This window comes from Aegilops tauschii, chromosome 5 (genome assembly GCF_002575655.3).
Source record: "Aegilops tauschii subsp. strangulata cultivar AL8/78 chromosome 5, Aet v6.0, whole genome shotgun sequence".
Taxonomy (NCBI): Eukaryota; Viridiplantae; Streptophyta; class Magnoliopsida; order Poales; family Poaceae; genus Aegilops; species Aegilops tauschii.
In genome coordinates this window covers 512398653-512417606 of record NC_053039.3, presented here as the reverse complement: position 1 = coordinate 512417606, position 18954 = coordinate 512398653, and the positions used below count along the sequence as shown (strand labels likewise).

At 45.6% G+C, this 18954-nt stretch overlaps 1 protein-coding gene and 1 long non-coding RNA gene across 8 annotated transcripts; one reads left to right on the top strand and one right to left on the bottom strand.

Annotated features, from left to right (window-relative positions):
- Nucleotides 1–4818: 4818 nt before the first annotated feature.
- LOC109772527 (putative B3 domain-containing protein Os08g0325100) lies at nucleotides 4819–9645 on the bottom strand. Of its 6 annotated transcripts, none has more exons than XM_040391019.3 (8): nucleotides 9450–9554; nucleotides 8042–8171; nucleotides 7890–7976; nucleotides 7376–7692; nucleotides 7172–7298; nucleotides 6247–6757; nucleotides 5920–6176; nucleotides 4819–5675 (listed from the first exon to the last, which is right to left on the bottom strand). In XM_040391019.3, the coding sequence occupies exons 4-8, from the start codon at nucleotides 7510–7512 to the stop codon at nucleotides 5274–5276; spliced, it is 1434 nt and encodes a 477-aa protein (XP_040246953.1). In that variant the 5' UTR covers nucleotides 7513–7692; nucleotides 7890–7976; nucleotides 8042–8171; nucleotides 9450–9554; the 3' UTR covers nucleotides 4819–5273. The 6 variants fall into 6 exon arrangements, with proteins under 6 accessions (XP_040246953.1, XP_073354421.1, XP_040246952.1 ...); XM_073498320.1 differs by having other exon boundaries at nucleotides 6286–6757; nucleotides 9450–9551; XM_040391018.1 differs by lacking the exon at nucleotides 7890–7976 and having other exon boundaries at nucleotides 9450–9645.
- A 1171-nt stretch (nucleotides 9646–10816) lies between these two features.
- Nucleotides 10817–13244, top strand: LOC109772529 (uncharacterized). Of its 2 annotated transcripts, XR_012183300.1 has the most exons (5): nucleotides 10817–11089; nucleotides 11169–11301; nucleotides 11748–11817; nucleotides 12747–12800; nucleotides 13113–13244. It is a non-coding gene; the product is annotated as an uncharacterized lncRNA (long non-coding RNA). The 2 variants fall into 2 exon arrangements; XR_012183301.1 differs by lacking the exon at nucleotides 10817–11089 and having other exon boundaries at nucleotides 11108–11301; nucleotides 11758–11817.
- Nucleotides 13245–18954: the final 5710 nt, after the last annotated feature.

Here is an 18954-nt window from a genome sequence, read left to right as displayed (position 1 = left end):
GTGCTCAAATAACCACACTCACATGTGAGTTCCCTGCCCTAGCATAAGTTCTGAAGCCTATATCCGCATTCATGAAATGACTTCAAACTGAAGAAGGCCATGACTGAAGCATATTAAGACTTGAACACAGGTTACAGGAGGTAGATGTCGCAACATAGCAATAGAATTAGGATATCATAAATTGCAGAGCACAACGCCATTGAGAGGCCCAAGATAGATCAACCGAGGTTACTGCCGCACATCGCATCGACCTGACTCGAACTCCATGTTGATTTTTCAGCAGCATATCTTGTTGCGGTTCTCCTCCCAGCCAATCAATCCATGGGATGGTCTTGTTAAACTGTAAAAATACAATTACAAACTATCAGAAATGGGATCAACGAACCCTGTTCGATTCGCAACAACTATTAATCTCAGGAAACAAAGCAAAAAGCTGTTTATAATTATAACTGCAATGTACTTTCAGGGATGCACAGTAGTGCAGATCATTCAGTACAATTATTTTTTGTCTAGTACACTGAAAAATCAAGGGGGCATAGCGAGGGTTTCATTGATAGATTTTTCTAGTGGTGATTTGCAATTCTAACTGCAATCTACTTCCAGGGATGCACAGTAGTACAGATCATACAGCACAATTATTTTTGTCTAGCACTCTGAGAAATCAAGGGGCAATTAGCCGCAGCCCCACAGTGAAAGCTTCATGAAGTCCGCATACCTCTCTCTGTCCAGCCCGGCGCCTGCGGATCGTCTTTGCCAGTTGACTGTTCCGAGTCCGGTGCTGACAAGCTCAAAGCCATCGCAGGTGCTGTTCGGGTCTAGTTGGACTGTCAGTGCTGCATCTCCCACATCACCAATGCCACTCGGAGTCGGAGGCCGTGAAGACCAGAGTTTGGACGGGGTCGCCGTCCGGTGGGCAGTCACCGCCTACGAGATCCGGCAATGGGAACCTGCCCAAACAACAGAGCAATCCTAAGCTGCGCCAGCAAACATACCTGTCAACCAGATCTGATATATCCTGGTGGGCCGGGCCACGAACGCACAACACTGCAATGTATTTATATAGCGCGAAAAATTTACTCTGAAATATCATCGTGATGTGGAATCGAACTCGCGCTTCTTACACCCCGTCCATGATTAGGTAACCACTAGGGCAACTTGGCCCTTGTGAAATAATCTAGGGCGACACGATATAACAACAAAAAACTGTTGGCACGCTACGTAGATTTTTTATTTATTTGAAAACATTTTACAAAAACGTGATTTCTTTTGAAAAAATGTGAACAAAATTTGAAAGTCGACAGACTTAGAAAATAAATTCATGTATTCAAAAAAGTTCACGAATTCAAAAAGTTCATAAAAATTGGGAAAAGTTCATCTATTTTAAAAAATGTTCATAAAATCTGGAAAAAAAAGTTCATCAACTCTGAAAGAAAGTCCATTGATTCTCAAAAAAAAGTTCACCGAATTTCACAAACAGTTCATCAATTTTGGAAAAAAAAGTTCATTGATTTTCAATTTTTTTTAAAAAGTTCATCATTTTCCAAAAAAAGTTCATTGTTTTTTACAAAAGTTTAAAAAATATGGAAAATTTCATCAATTTTGAAAAAAAAATCAGTTTAGGAAAAAAAACGAACAAAATCGTTCCAATAAAAAAGAAACACGAAAAAAGAAACAAAAGAACAGAGAAGAAAATAAGCAAAAGTGTAGAACTGAACAAATTCCGTTACTGTTAGACTAGGAGGTCGCAGGTTTGAAACACACCTGCCATGAAGTTTTTTGGCGTTAAAAACTGAATAAAAAATGAAGATGGGCCGGCCCAGTGCGACGCGCTTGGGGAGAGGGGGTATGTGCCCGATTGCTTGAATAACTAATCGGGCGTTTAGGGGAGCTCCTAACGGGCGCCTTTAGCGCCAGTTGGAAGTTCGGGCGCCCATGCGGATGTGAACTGGGCCGGCCCAGAAAAAAGTCGGTGGATAGAGAGGTCGTTTGCGAGCTAAAACAGCCTTAAAAGGTTCCCCAAGAGGATCGAACTCGCGCCATACAGTTGCGAAAGAGAAGGGCTAACCAAGTACACTTCACCACACTACTAACCAAAATCCAGGGCGAATATTTAAAGTACATCTGTCGCCGGGCAACTTATTAGCACACATGTAAACATTTACTGTAGCACCTTTTTTTAAAATTATTTGAAAACATTTGGGAAAAATGTCATGAATTACAGAAAAGTTCATTGGTTTTGGAAAAAAGATCATGTTGCGTAAAAATTTCATCGATTTTGAAAAAACATTTCACGTTTTTAAAAAAGTTCATCGATTTTGAAAAAAGTTCATCGACTTTGAAAAAAAGTTCACGATTTTGAAAAAAAGTTCACGAGTTTGAAAAAAGTTCATCAATTTCAAAAAAAGTTCATCGACTTTGAAAACGCGTTCACGATTTTGTCAAAAAAGTTCATCGATTTTGAAAAAAGTTCATCGGTTTTGGAAAAAGGGTTCATCGATTTGAAAAAGGTTTGACGATTTTGAAAAGAGTTCATCGATTTTGAAAAAAGTTCATCAATTTTGAAAATATAGTTCATCGGTTTTGAAAAATAGTTCATTGATTTTGAAAAGAGTTTATCGATCTTGAAAGAGTTGATCAACTGGGGAAAAAATTCATCAATTTTGAAAAGTGTTCGGTGATTTTTTTTTTAAATAATTGAGTTTGAAAAAAGAGTTCATCGATTTTGATAAAAATTCCATTGAATTCGAAAAGGTTCATCGAATTTGCAAAAAAACGCACATTTACGAAAAAAAGAAAAAGGAATTAAAAAACAGAAAAAAGAAGAAGAAGAAAATCTAGCGACCCGAAGTAAAAGTAAAAGACGGGAAAGAGGATTACAGACACCAAAGTGGCTCGCTACCAATTGGTAAGATCGATGCATTCTCAGACGAGACGTCCCAGGTTTGAACAATCGCATCCATCTTTTTTTGATTTGATGCAGTTTTAATAGAAAAAAAAGTAGAAATGGGCCGGCCCAGCCCGGCACGGCGGGTATGCGCCCGTTTGCGCACAGCGAAGAAACGGGCACAACGGGTGCCGTTTAGGATTTGCCCGCTAAAGGTGCCAAATAGCAATGCTCGCCCCAAGCGATCGATGAAGTGGGCCAACCCAACAAGGTGTACCAATCGGTTTTGGGAAGCCTATAGGATCGGTTCCTGAAACCTACAACCCGGTTTTGGCAGGTTTTGGGAAGGTTCTATGTTGTTGTTGTTTTTCTTTTTTGTGTTTTTCTCTATCGGTTTTTCTTTGTTTTTTTTTTGTTTTCTTTTTCCTGCTAGTTTATTTCCTTTTCTGATTTCTGAAATACATGTAGACTATTTTTAATACACGTTGTACATCTTTCATATACGGATTGAAAAAATTTAGATACATGTGGAACATTTTTTAATAAATGTTGGACAACTGTAAAATGCACCTTGAACATCATTTTTAAAATACACAGTGAATATTTGGGCTGGATATGAGGGACGCCGAAAAGTCCGGGCGTTTGAGGCCGGTTTGAGGCGCCCGGGTGAGTCGAGTCTTTGTGACCGGTTCGTCCGCCCGGGAATTTGATACGGGTTTGGGACGTCTGGCTGTAGATGCTCTTAGGGATGACGAGACTCAACATTTTGATAGACTTGGAGGGAATACCATATGAATTTAAAGTAAGGTGACAACATAACGAAGTAATAACACAATGATCGAAGAGCGGAAGTTGAGTGGCTCGTGATAGATTCATTTATTGACCCGTGGTAACGCACGGGCGTTCTACTAGTATAATAATTTATACCTAATAATAAAGGAGCTATTACTTCTGACGGTACCTCATCGATATTGCCCCAAAATTGCAACATATCACCCACTGACGCCACCTATAAGTTCTTTTAGGTGTACCTATAAGTAATAAAAAAACATTCACACAGGGGAATCCTGGCTGGGCCGGCCAATGAAGTAGGAACCTTCTATACTGCGCTCCGCACGCTGGGAGAAGACACAACGCGCCTATTTGGGCCGGCCATGTCCGGGCAGCCTATTTTTTAAATTCCATTGTTTATTTTTCATTTTCCCTTTTCTGTCTTCCTTTTTTTCACTTTAAATAATTTGGGACTTCAAAAATGTTCCAAAATTTTAAAAAATGTGATTTTTGAAATAAAATATTTAATAATTCATAAATGCTCGGGATTTCTATTTTTTTCATATATTCCACCAATTTCAAAAAAATGTTCGTCGATTCTAGAAATGTTTGCCTACTCAAGAAAAATGTTTTAGAAAATGTTCATAATTTTAATTTTTTGCAAATAGTATAAAGTGTTCATGAATTCAAAATGTTCAGGATTTTAAAAAATATTTGAAATCTGTAAAAATGTTCAAGAATTTGCGAAATATGTTCACAAGTTTTAGAAAATGTCCATGATTTTCAAAAAATATTCACGATATCATGACAATGAGAGTGATGGTGTATCTCAGTGATGTAGCAAAATGCGGTCATGGCCTTTGGAGATTATGATTTTTTTTTTCTTCCATTGCAATGTATGAGCCGTTTTGCTGGTATAATTAAAATTCATATTATATATTTTTTTCTCCCATTGCAATGCACGGCCGTTTTGCAGTATAATTAAAGTCCATAAGACCATAACCCAACGACCAGCCATGGTACGACCATCGATTCCAAAAAAAAAAAGCCATGGTACGACCACAGAAAAAACTGACCCATGGATGAAAAGCGGTGTGGCAAGGCACGCGGCAACTTCTAGTCCTTGAAAGACAGAGCAGTAAACTTCACTGGCAATTCAGTAATTAACACAAAAGCACTATCATATCACCATCAATAGCGATTCACGAATCAGCAGTACCACAAACATGAAAGCATTACCAGTCTTACCTCCGTCAGGGAATACGGTAACATGACATCTCGATCACTTGGCGTCCATTTTTTCCCCAAAGGGCCACGAAGGATTGGATTCCAGTATCACCACGATAATGAAATAACCCACGACCTCAAAAGCAGCATCCAGGGGCGCAAAAGGAAACTAGAACACAGCTAAAACTACAGCTAGAGGAGTTCCAGGCCGCGTGCGCGGCTAGCCTGTGAAGAAAACGAACAAATTAAGGAGCAGGATGGAGCACCAGAACAGTTTCAAGTTTCTAAAACGCAACCGAGGCCTTATGATCGACACGACCGCTCGTTTTCCCCAGAGCGGAAAAACAGCAGCTACGCTTGGTTCAGACACCAGGCTTTTTTCCTTGGGCGATCAGGCACCGTCTTCAGTTTTGAAAACAACATCATCTTCCATAGCTTCAGTTTTAGTTGTGCGAAGGAACCTTGAGTCGGGATCACGCGCTCCATCCGCATCATGAGCCCCTCTCCGGAACACCGCTTCCCGGTCAGCGTCATTCTGGAGACCTGCCCGATAATTGGCAACGTTTTCACTGATGATATAGACCTTCATGGTTCTCTCATTGCTCAACAGTTTAAAGAGGCAGATATCACCCATCTTCAGCTTGTTGTCTTTTACAAACTGTTTCCATCCAATAGTGAGCTTTTTCCCGCCATTGTATTCACAATACCGTGCCTCCCACTTCCGGCCCTGCCGCTGAAGACACATGTGTGGCTCCTCTGTGAGATATTTCTTAGCGTAGTGTCTAGGAAAAGTCTGTTTACAGTGAACAAAAGAGTTAGTAGATAATGCAAGAAAACACTGTGAAAATAACATGTTAAATTGCTTCCTAAATTTGTATGATACTAGGAAACTGCCTATATTTAAATTCAAAGATGACTGGTTATGAATTTACATTATCAGATAGTGTTTTCATTAATATTCCATAAGCTGCACTTTACAGTTTACTCAGGCACCTACATGATCGGTGCAGAACACACATTAAAAAAATGGAACTAACCAGATAGAATTCTACAACAACGTTGCACTTGCTCATCACAGCAACGAAGATGGGGATCTCTGAGTATATGGATTGGACCATCTGCTTCACCATTTCCTTCTGAGTTGAAGTTAGTTTGGTCTTGTGGCTGATAAAGTAACCATCCTTCAACTGCTCCTTCTGATTTGAAGATAGCCTGGCCTTCTTCTTCCTGACTTTGAAATCGGAACCAGGCACTTCACGTACCCCACATTCTTCTTCATAGTAGACAGGATCTCCTGTGCAAAGAAAACAGAAAAACTAAGTATAAGCAATACAAATATGAGAATGATTTGCAAGGGTAAATACTTATCACGATGTTGTTGTCTTGACACGCGGGGCTGAGACCTGATGACTCGTGGGAGGAAACACTTAAAACGGTGTTGTTGTCTTCCCATGACTTGTCCATTTCCATTTGGAGGCGTGGTGACTCCATTCGCATCCCTTTCCCTATGCTAAATGGCTGCGTTTCTATGGTCTGAGGACGAAAATGAGAACTTTTCACAGTATCAGTAGCACTTGTTCGCTTTTCTTGCACAGGAGGCGGAGAAGGATCCACAAAAACTGATGATACCTTCTCACAGCCAAGTTCATCAAAGATTATGACATTAAACCGAGAGTTCCCAATGTATCTGAATACTATGGTGTCACCCATCTCTAGACCAAACGTCCCAACAAATTTCCCCCATCCCACTGTAAGGACAAGATTTCCATTGTTCTTGGCAACTCCAATTACGTAACTGCGGCAGTTTTGTGTTTCAAGTATCATCTCTCTTGGGAATTCGCCCTTGAAACGCTGAAGAAATTCTTCTGGGATGATCTGGATAGAAACAATCGATATTTTTGTGTGAGAAATGGACCGTAAACAGGATAAAAAAAGATACTTTCTATAATCAAAGCAAATTTGTCTGTTCAATACATCTGATATACCAAGGGAAATAAAGAAGACTAGTATCATAGTAACAATGTGAATGCCAAAAGCATATATTTACTTTCAACTATGAGGACACTTTTTGTGAACAAACATCACTAAATGTGCTACCACGCTGGATTCAATCCAGGCATCACATTAACATGAGACATGACCAAAAGTTGCAAAGACTACATATAGTTGTCTCTGAAGCAATATATATCTCCATATAATTTAAATTAGAAAGTACAAAAATCATTGGTATACAGAAAAACAACAAAGTAACTGATAAAAGGGTGTTACTGTATTTGAATATAAATTTACCATCTCATGTTGAAAAACGCCCATCATATGCACCAAGAAATATTTCTTCTCATCATCCAAGTTTGCGTAGTGATATTCAGTCCGGCTCTTGCATCTTTCCCAAGGCACATCCATCTTTTTAGAAGACCTGCGGTGCAAAATCTATTTCAAGTGAAATTTGGTACCAGGAAATGAAGCAGTGAATAATAAAGTTTAATATCTAACCCGATTTCATGTGCCTCGTTGCGCCTGTCTTGGACCCGATGCAAAAAAGGATCGAGAACAACCGATAATGCTTTTTCACGACCAAGCTTGTCAAAGATCATGACATTAAACTGAGAGGTCCCTTTGTATCTGAACATTAAGGAATCACCAATCTGTAGATCATAGTTTTCGATGAATTGCCGCCAACCCACTGTAAGGACAAGCTTTTCTTGGTTCTTGGCAACCACAATAGTGTGACTGTAACCATTTCGGGTTTCCAGCTTGATCTCTCCTGGGATCTCACCTTTCAAACGCCGCACAACTTCTTCTGGGATTATCTGCAGAAGAAAAATCTTGATATCAATATATTACCTTTATAACAAAATCTGCTGAAAAATAGATTTTTTGGATGGAAAGTCTATGCGCAAAATCCAAATGACACTAGTTATAATCGAGGAATTTCATCTTTGCCTTTCTCTTACCTGACCGGTATCTTAATCTTAGAAAAAACAAGGGTAATGACTCTGGATCTTACTTGTAATTGCCCCAAAAAACAATGTGGAAATTCGTGTAAACTAACTGAATAGTCTGCCCGTCAAAGGAATTGGCTGCAAGGCAGAATCTGAAGTACTAGTAGATAAGTAGAAACATCATTGGTCTTAAAAAACACATAGGTAAGAGGGTTACCATCGAATCTTCGAAATCACCCAACATAAGCACCAAGAAATGCTTCTTTTCATCATCCAAATGCTTGTAGTATTGCTCATCCGGCAGCTTGCAGCTTCCAAAAGACATGCCCATCCGTTTAGCAGCCCCTCTGCAGTGTAAAATTAATTTACAGTGATAGGTGGTAAGAGAACATCAAGTCATGAACAATTAGAGTTGCAGTTGAGCCAATTTCATGTACTCTGGCCTCTGCTAACACAATATTAAAAAAATGATTATGTGGCCTAAATATATCCCACGTCTAGTGACTAAATAAGCCTACTTTTGGATGAGTTGGCTGGAGCATGAATGAATTCAATAAAGGCAAAGACAAAACATGGTGACCCAATCCCACATCAACGCCGAAAGCACCGACGCAGGATCTTATTGGCGAGACCACCGAAGCCACCACAAACCAACGCATAAGCATTGTGGTTTGACAACTCCCCCCCACAACCCGACGGATTGGGATCTGTAGACAATAATATTTACGCGCTATGCTATGCGGCGACGCTAGAACCAGCGTCACCGCAACATGGAAGGGCCAGATCCACCGTGCCGACGCATCCATTGCCCGAACAAACGACATGAGGACACTAAAACCTGAACAACTAGACAGAGGCCACACGAGGACACTAAGATTCATGGTCTCCTCCGCCTCCTGTCGACCGAAAACAGGCCACGGAGGCCAGGGCGACCGACTGGATCCGCCAGCGAGGAGGAGATCTGTGTGGTGGCTAGGGTTTGTTTAGGGAGATGTTTATTCTTTTTTATTTTTAGTTTAAAATTAAAGAAAGGAACTTCGATTCAAGCCACAACTAATCGATGAGAAGAGGATTCGCGATGGATTGAATGAATGAATGAACAAGAGAAAAAAGGGAAGATTTCTCCAGGAAGAACCTCACGCCGCCTCCTATCGTTTTCCCCATGGCCCATGGGGCCTCCCCGCTGCCAACTGACGGCTCGAGGTGGTGACCTGCAAAAAACCCCGATTCTCCGGCATCAAGCACCCCGCCGGCGGCCGATTCTCCGGCGTGTCGGGGCGCTCCCTCGAACCCATCGAGAGGGCGTGCAGTGCAGACACGGCGGGGCCACCATGGCCGTCGCGCTGGCCACCGGCATGCATCACAACGTCGCCGTCACCCTCCCCCATCTCTCCACGCACAAACAGTTGAACACGTTACTAATAAAGGGGAACACGATGTCGAGTTACTACTACTCCTATTTAGCACTAGCAGAGGAACAGGAGAAAGAGGATTTTCTGAAAGAATGACCCCTCATCCCCTCCCCATCCCCATCCCCATCGACAACTGAATCGAAAGAAGGCATCCCGGAGAGTGATTCTGGGACAGGGAGTACGATGCTTAGATTTTTCTCTCGCGATTCTTACCTTGTTTATCCTGCCGCCTTTCTTCTCCTCCTCGCTGCCTTCCGCTGGCCTCTGCTAGTAGACTAGTAGTAGTATGTGGACGACGCTGAGCGGACGGAGCTCCTCCAGCTCCAGCAGTACACTGGTCCTCGGCATTCATGTAACAAGAAAAAGAGACCACAGCATTTGCTGTTTCGATGTCTTCACAACCACCGAGGCCCCCACGTAAGCTGTATATTAACTCACCATGTGCAATGTCTAGACAGCTCCTGTCTATAGCCCCTGTCCATGTCAGATATAGACTGTGCTACAAACACCTTTTACAATGCATTGTCTATTTAGCTGTCCATATAGGCTCTAAGAGCAAGTATAATAGGGTGATGTAGGCGGGCTGTAAAACATTAAATATTATATTTTTGCTTAGTTGGAAGAGAGAGAAAAGGATAGAGAAGAGAAGCGGGCTACTAGTTAACAGCGGGCTGCAGCACGTGCTCTAGGCACTTTGTGAGAGAGCAAGGTGGGCCATGTATCAACAAAGTAATACATATTTATATATAGCTATTGTACTTACCAGCAGCTGGCTATATATGACGTGGCAACATCATATAGCCAACAGCTGGCTATATTATTAACCATGCTCTAAAATCATGGGTTCGTTTGACTAATCCTGGAGGGAAAACTGCCCGATGCAATGCAGACACCCCTTCGTACAACGGGGCGAAGGTCGTCGTTAAGCACCGATTCTTATGTGATTAGACGATCGATAATTTTACACACGGACGCTTTCTCTCTCATCATTTTTCCCACCACGCAATCAAATATCCTACATGGGCTTTCTTAGAGATGGCTGAGTCAACCTTACTGTACATGCCCGGGCATGTACAATTGTTTAGACAAAGGTTGTCTGTAATACTTTGCCATATCATATCTTCCCTACTATTAAAGAAGAATCGAACGTCGTGATGGTTTGACCACCTCCTCACATCCCTTTGTTCTACCAGCGTCCCATTCCCACTTTCCCGATCAAAAGAAAAAGGAAAACAACCTCGGTAAAAAAAAACCCACGACCAGGCACCCACGTCCCCAACTCTCCTCACCAAACCACCCCATCGCTCCTCCCATCCCATCTCGCCCGAGAAAAATCCCCCACCGCCGTAGCAGCCGTTCTCCATTGCGCTACTGGCCGACGGCCGCTCACAGGATTTCCCTCCTAGATCAACTCGGTCTTCCTCCTCCACGCGCGCGCTGCTCCCACGGCCGTGGGCCGACTCATCCTCTTCGCTCCCGCGCCGGGGCAGCGCTCATGCGGGCGTTCATGGATCTGCAAGTCTCACCTCCTTCCTACCGCTCAAGCGCCGCCCATGGATAGACGATGGCTTCAGTCGCGTCAACGGGGTCGAGGAGTCCCTTGACTTAAACCTCGCCCTCCCTGCGTCGACGGCCTCGCCTGTCTCGATGGGGTTGGTTACTCGATCTCCATCACCCGTCTCATCTCCGGCGAGTACGGTATGGGTGTCGACGCCGCGTCAGACAAGAACAGCGCGTGCTCATCGCTAGCTCGTCTGAATTTTTTGGTCGACGTCGTCCTGCCGCCGCTCTCGGCGTGGGCGCTGCTCTCTGTGCCGGCGCCCACACCGCACTCTGCATGTTCTTTAACAAAGGTAAGGACGAACACCGACGTCACCTCTCGCCATGTCCCGTCCGGTAACAAACACCCTATCCTCCCACTCCATTCTGCAGGCTCTTTAATGAGCGAAACCAATCGAACACACAAACTACGTGGGTAACGAACCTTACATATTTCTCCGACGATGATGCTAGCAAGCTCCATTGACCTTGACCGGAAGTCCGGAACCATCCCTCCAGCAGCAAGGTTCGCATCCCCCCTCTCGCTCTATCTTTCCTGTTTCTTTTATTCATCCTTGTCTGAAGTGACCTGCTGTTCTTGTTAAGTAGTAGTATATGCTAGGCATGAGCTTCTTGGTCCTGAAGAACAATGAAAGTTTTACTATAAATTTTGATCTGTGTGGATCCTACGAATTACTTTGATGGAAGCACAAGGATTAATCTCATCTTATTGAACTCAATGTTGAGACATATGTACCTGTATAGGTTTTATGTTTTATACTTTTGACTTCTATACTTTACTGTATTAAAGAAATAGAAATGTTCAGGAGAAGATGCAGTGCTGCAAATAACTCATCATTCTCATAGTAGCTAGCAAATCATTTTATATTACTATGAGTTATTCTACTCTTCCTGTGTAATATTACTATTTTTCGGATAGTCGTAGTATTTATGCATGTTCAGTTTTAATAGAATTCTTCAGGTTTGCATGCCGAGATGTCTTCAGCAAAGGAGAGATGTATCGGTGGTAGATTGTTGGCTGGTAATATCTATCTAATACTACTGAAGATAAATGTTCTTGATCAGCCACTTGGACAAGAGATCTGATAATGCTACTTCAGAACTTTACTTGGCCTATAATCCGTGACATTCTGATGGTTGCATAGATTAGAGAAAAAAATGGACAATGTATTGTTTCTTTTCTTGCCATCTTAGTGTTAAATAATTTTACCCTGTACCTTAGTATCCATGGATAACATTTTTGTATAGCAAAGGTGATAGCTAGATCATAAAATTTGCTGATCTGCATGCCTAATTTGAAAGTACAATCTGTACTCATAACAAGACTTTTATCGCTCAATATGTCAGTTCAGATGCTTAGGTTCTTGCACTTCCCATTACGATGAGACGTACTTCCCGTTGTGTTATCCTGCTAATGAATGTATCCAATTTATAGTGTAGTGGCTAATTTCATGCACTAAGTAGGTGTTATAGAATTTTGTCTTTTCTTTAATGGTGTATCTGTAGTTCTGCACAACACACCTTCTTGCTGAATTACATCAACATAACCTGTTACACTAAAATTAACAAAGCTCCTATGCAAAATTTACTTATGTGACAATTTGCACATTCTACCACTCGATCGGCTGCTTAACTCGTCCCTAAATTGCACATCGCTTAATTACATTATTTATCGCAGACCTTTTACTTGGTGTATGTTAAATATCAGTTTGCTTTAGTGATACTTGGTTGCTCAAGGGTAGTAGCATTACAAGGTATGAGAAGTAAACATGCAGCGTAAAACACAAAGCAAACACGAAGCTCTCGCATCATACCTCAAACTGATTTCCTACAGATTTTCCTGCAGAACAACTACATGGGAGTCTTAAAGTAAATAGAGTACTATTTCTTGTTATGTATATGCTATATGGTTGCAGTACGATGGACCCTTGGTAAATATATTTCTTTCAGGTTCTGGACGAGGCCAACCAATTAAGAAAAACCTTCTGACTGATAGAGATGCAGGTTTGTCACATTTCATAAAACCAAACATAATTTCCTTGTTACATCCTCTGTTCTACTGCTTTTGACTAGCTGATGCGTGCACTTCCTTTTGGAAGGCTGATAGGATTAGTAATGTTTGAACGTGGCCTGACCCTCCATTCATTTGTGATTTGGCTTGTAATGGCTTTCTAATTGCAACGGGAGCTGGGCAATACATGCCTTTACATATTACGAAAAAAGCATCACATTTAATACAGAGCATGCGAAGTTGTCTTGCCAATCAATAGCATGTTAGTAAAGTACTGAATGCTTCCTCTTTTTTTCTACAAAAAGCCGGGACAAGTTGTATGCCCATATTGCAATTTCTGTGTGAAGCCTTCTAGATGCCGGGAGCTGGACCTGGACGATTGCATCGGCAAGGATGAGAAGCAGATCATGCGCCACCGCAAGGACATGTGCACCGGCTCCTGTGCCAGGTACGGGGTCGACAACAGCCACCGCGATCCCAAGGTCACACTACGTGCAGACTGCTCTAAGGATATGGTTGTATAATGCAATTTTTGTCATGTTGCTCTATCTACGTAGTGACAAGTGTAGTACTCCCTTTCATAGTTCATGTGCAGTATGGAGTATGTTTTATCACACATGGTCATGTGCACTATGCAATTTCCCTTTGATGACTAACAATTGGAACGAAATGTTGGAAGTAGTGCAAACATGTAAAAGAAAGTTATGGGCACAAACTGCTGGTTGGGGTGCGGGAGCAAACTTCACGATGGCCTAGATGGTTGTGCGAGGTGGATGAGGTTGAGACGCAAGGTGGAGGCGACCTCGGCTATATTGTGACGGACAGAACCCTCTTCACATGTGATGACATAGATGGTACCAACCAGTGTGACCCCTTCAAAGATAGGGATGGTGGGAGAGGTCGCGGCCTTCGCATCAAAGACTAAACCGACGTCCGTGGAGGACAGTGCGCGTGGAGAAGATGCAGGGCACCCAAGTGAAGATGGTGGCAGATGCAACTGCCCGTGCATGTGGTGGCTGCGACGGCCTTGGCCAGCGGGGCATCGCCGGAGTCATGGCAAGAATAAAGGGAAAGTGGGATAGGACGTACATCATGGAGGCGAGACGGGGGAGGGCATGGTCGTAGTGGTGGTGTGCGCGCATAGTGGAGTTTGTGGGTATGCTAATTACTTATTTTGAAAAGGATACGCTAATTACTTGTACAATAATATTATTGTTTGAGGATTCTTATATAAGAAAAAATTAAAAAAGAATACCCTAAGAATTCATAGTGTGGGCATGAAAGGTTTGGAGGTTTTGATCCGGATAAGCCATTCACACTGACAATGAGCTAGGACCGGGGAGGCATAGATAATGGGTGGAGAAGAAGAAGAGTGATATAACAGTAGTAAAATCGACAATACTGCTTAATGTGCATGAGTATCCTAGAGATATATGTTTGCCACGATTTAACAACTACCTATTCATAGCTTTGTTGCAACACGTGGGCAATTAACTAGGGATTGCGAGCAACAATTCACTAGGGGGAAGCGCGCCATGAAGCGATTGGATCGATCGCCCATCCATACTGTTTTCCTTTGAGGAAATGTTGGATCTATCAGAATTGTAGGGAAGGAGCGGATGGTAAATGCTACAAGCCATCCGAAGTTATGGACGATGGGAATGACTATAGCAGAGCTCAAAGAAAATACATACAGGTTTCGAGTATTTTGACAATGTAGCATAGCGGCGATGTAATGGCTGAAGAGCTGAAGGCGATCGAGGGCCTCATAATAGATTATTTTTTGCTGTTCATAGATTAGGGGCATCGATAATATGTTGAACTTGAAGCCTAAGAATATATGATAGGTTCATTTATTAGCCCGTGGCAACGCACGAGCATTCAACTAGTAAGTTGTATTATCGACATGCCGTACAACGCACAGTCTATAAGCTCGTCTGTAACAAACTGAGCGGTGGCAGGCCCGTGCCCCCATGTGAGGGGGTTAGGAAACAGAAAATTGATTTTTTTTTTCAAAGAGTGAAACGGTTTGTTATAGACACCCCTCGTACGACGGGAGAAAGCACGTCGTTAGGTGGAGATTTTTACGGTAATAGACGGTCTTTAATTCTAGACGGGCTGTTTCTTTCTCTTCCCTCCACCTCAACAAAAATCTCATGTGGCGTGCATTACAGACATGCCCTTAGGGCAACTCCAACCCGCCCACCCAAACGGCCGGGCGCTTTGTCCGCTTTTCGTCGGTTTGGGTCGGTCAAACGAACGTGCGCGTCCAATTTTTCATTTGGGTCGGCAGGTGCGCTCAACGAAAGGCCGACCCATTTATGCCGACGTGGCCGAAACTGACTAATTAAATGTAATTATACATAAATGGCCGGTCAAACGCCGGCCAAAGTCCACTTAAACAACTACAAAATTAAGAAAACTAATAAACCGTCTGCACGCTGCCCTAGTAAACTGCCTTGCCCTTGTCGTCGTCGTCCTCGCCGCCGGTGAGGTCAATGAAGACGGGGGAGGCCCAGCCCAACCGAACGCGGCTTGATAGGCCGCCAGGGCAGCCTTCTCCGGCGTCTGCTGCAGCAACAGCATAGCGGCGAGGCGAGCGCGCTCCTCCTCCTCCTCAAGCCGCAGAGCCTCCTCGTCACGGCGCAACATCTGCTCATATTTGCATCTGCCGCTCACCGTCGACCCCCTCGGTGAGCAAGTGCGCCTTCCAGCGCTCAAGGTGGGCCGCCTCTTCTTCCGGCGTAGTGGCAGGGAGGCGCGTTCACCCACTCCCGGTACTCGCCGGTCCACGAATAGGACTCCTCCGGCCAAGTGGGGGCGGCGGTGACCGCTTGCGCGTGGGAGTTGGCTCGCGCTCCGGCTCCGGTTTGGGCTCGACGAGGGGCGGCGGTGGCGGCACGAACAGGGTGCCTGGACGGAGTCCCCGCCGCGGACAAAGCAAGGGTTTGTTCCAGCCCATCCAAATGGGCGTCCTCCTCGAGTCGGCTCGCCTCCAGTGCGTGCTGCAAGGCCTCCTCGAGGGCGGCTTGGTACTCCGCCTCCACCTCCTCTTCCTCCAGCTCTACCCGCAGGGGTGGCAGTGGAAGATCGTGGTTGATGTGGACGCCGAGCCGCCATTGCTCCTCGTGTTCGAGGGCAAACCATGCCTCCCAGTTGGGAGAGTCTGCGGCGTACTCGGGCATCCGCCGTTGCACCGGCGTGAGCTGCGCCCGGCGCTTGCGCACCTCCTTGTCGTGCGCCCGCTGTCTCCGCGGAACCGCCGGCACCGGGGTAAGGCAGTGGCTGCCTGTACTCCCAGTGCCACCGCGCTTGGTGCACCGGGATGTGCAGACACTGCTGACCTAGGCGGGCACACGCCGGCGGCGGCGGAGGAGCATGGGAGGATGAGGCACCGGGGGTGCCCTTGAGATACCTACGGGACGCACGGAATTTGGGCCGCAAATGCGTCGGCGCGGACGCGTTTTGGGTTTCGGTCAGCGCGTTGGGCCTCCACTTTTGTCCGCGCCAACCCAAATGGATGCAGGCGGAAGATTTGGGTCGCTGCGTTGGAGTTGCTCTTAGTAATCCCTCCATGTAGTGTGCCCGCGCTTCCCGAGATGTAAGTTTAACCATTTTCGCTCCCGCCGCAGTCGGTCTCGTTGGTTAAATTTATGGTCAAACCTAGATCTTGGGAAATACGGGCGCACTACATTGTGGAATGGAGGGAGTAACGTTTTAACTAACTAAGGCCAACTTCAACGACCCCTTTTGGGTCTGCGTGTGTCCGTTTAGGCCCAAATGAACAGGTCCAACGCGCAGCCGGATATGTAAATATTGCCCGTTTCGCGTCTGGGCCGCTCCATTTTCAGAGCAAACTTGCTTCTGATTTGTGTCCAGACGGACAGCAAACGGATGGGCACGCGCTTGCTTCTCATTCGTCTGGGGGATGCGTGGCGGCCGTCCACCTACCTCCACCGACCAAAATAACTAAGCACGCGCGGTGGGCCCCGGATGTTAGCCACCCAACTACCCGGTCGTCGTCCTTCTTAATGTATAAGCCGTGGGCCGGCCAGTCCACAGCTTCCACTTCCGATTCAGGCTACCTCCTCAAGCCCCCACACGAGCGAGCAAACCCTAGCTGCCCAAGCTCCCCCACCCCCCTCGCCGGCAGCCATGGGGTGGCATTGGATCAGCAAGGGGAAGCACGACCATGAGGCCGGCTCCTCCTTCGGTCGCCGCCACTCCACTAGGTTTGCGCCGCCCTCACCATCCGTGTTTGCCATCGTGCCGCCGGCCGCTCCGCAGTGCAGATGACCCTATGTTGACGCCGACATCTGCCGGCGCTATTGGGAGATGGCGACGCCACTCCCGTGGGGAGATGCCCACCTCCCCAACAATTGGTATCTCCCCGCGGATCGGGTGCCCATCCCACGGTGCCGGTGAGCATCCGCGCCCGCCGTGAGGAGATCGACCGTCGTCGCGTCCACCTGCCACCGGATTTGGTCTACAACTGAAGGTACACCGTAGATTCGCCGTTATGGGACGTGGCTTTGCGACGAGCATGACCAGCGGCAACAATCTTTTTTTTGCCGGTCGTCCTCTGAGCCCGCGGCGGCCGCATCCTGCGCGTGCTCAAAGCCCGCCCCAAACGTGCATGCGTACGTGTGTGCGTGGCCTCACGCCGACGTCGACGTCGTCCCCGTCCCCGTCCCCGCCACCACCACCTCCCATGACCGAGAAGGAGGAGGAGGCCGAGCTCATGAGGCGGGTCATGGAGGACTCCATGAACACCCACGACGAGCGCTAATGGGAGGGCCTCGAAACCCAGCAGGCCCTTTCTGCGGCCGACGACGTCGCCATCCTGGAGCTGGACATGGCCGTCAAGGAGGAGGTCCGGGAGGAGGCGGTGGATGAGCCGCCCATCGCCGTGTGGAACCCACGCTTGATGGGCCAGCGGTGGAGCTAGTCGTCCACGGTGCCGGGGATGGTCAATACGGTGGGTGTCGGACCATGGTCAGCCACGCCGCCACGGTCACCAGAGCAGGAGCAGGAGCAGGAGCCACAGGAGGAGGTGGTGCAGGCGCCTCCGGCCTGGCACGGGCCATCGACCCACCTCTGGCAGCCTCCACCGTACATCGACCTCACCATGGACGACGACAAGGACGACGGCGCGTGAAGATGACGGCGACATCCAAGACGACCACGACGCATGGATGACAACGGACGTCCAGGGGGACGGAGGTGTGCAGTAGCCGGCATCCGTGCGCGGATTCTTCAACGGGCAAGACGAGGGAGTAGCGGTGTCAGCGAGCGGAGGAGGAATAGAAGGAGAGCAGCAGCTCCACGAGCTTGGATGACGCCATGGTGTGTGATTTGGGGAAAGTGAGAGTCACTCACATGAGGAGAATAGGAATAGGAACAACGAGTGGTCGTGGGTATCCAAAGAACTGGGCCGACCAGTTTTCCTAATTTCCTAACCAAACGTAGTTTTTTATAAACTGGTTATTCAAAAAACAAACACAAAATGGGTTTTTCTAGAAAAAAAGGCTAAAAACCATTTTCTATAATCCTACCGCTAATCTTCACTATCCAAACAACGCCTAGGACTAGAGAGTAGTCTTCAGGTAAAGGTGTGCTGTCAAATCGTGGCATGGACTCCCTCTCTAAAAAAGAAAAATCGAGGTATGGCATATACTCCTGCATGGTGGGAGTCTTTGCTTTCTGGAGAAAAGGGTTCGTGGTTTGGGAAATGATTCTAATCAGCCGGCCGATCTGGCCTGAGGCATCCGCCACTTCACATGGCCTGCTTGACCACGCACGTCTCCTCCTCATCTTTTTTTTTTTGCAACAATGATGTAGTTGCTGAATAATGACAGTGAATGATGACTGCGCAAGTGCACGACATGGGCGGAGATGTGTTGCAATATTTGCAACATGCATCTTGTTGCAGAAAATTAGATGCAGCAGAGTTGTTGTTGCAATTTTTGCAATAAGAATCTTGTTGAGAAAATTAGAGAAGAAGAGATTATGCAACATGAGTCTTGTTGCAGGAAATTAGAGAAAAGAAAATTTTACAATAAGTGTCTTGTTGCAGAAAATTAGAAAAGAAAAGATTTTGCAACAAAGGCCTTGTTGCAAGAGGAATGAATACGGACAACTCGTATA

Excerpts from the sequence above, each read along its gene's own strand:
- LOC109772527 (XM_040391017.3), bottom strand. The coding sequence starts at position 8,988 with ATGGGGAAAACGATAGGAGGCGGCGTGAG. Across the intron at positions 6,758-7,171 it reads GCGTTTTTCAACATGAGATG|ATCATCCCAGAAGAATTTCT; the intron begins GTAAATTTATAT and ends GTTTCTATCCAG. Across the intron at positions 6,177-6,246 it reads AGACAACAACATCGTGATAA|GAGATCCTGTCTACTATGAA; the intron begins GTATTTACCCTT and ends TTCTTTGCACAG.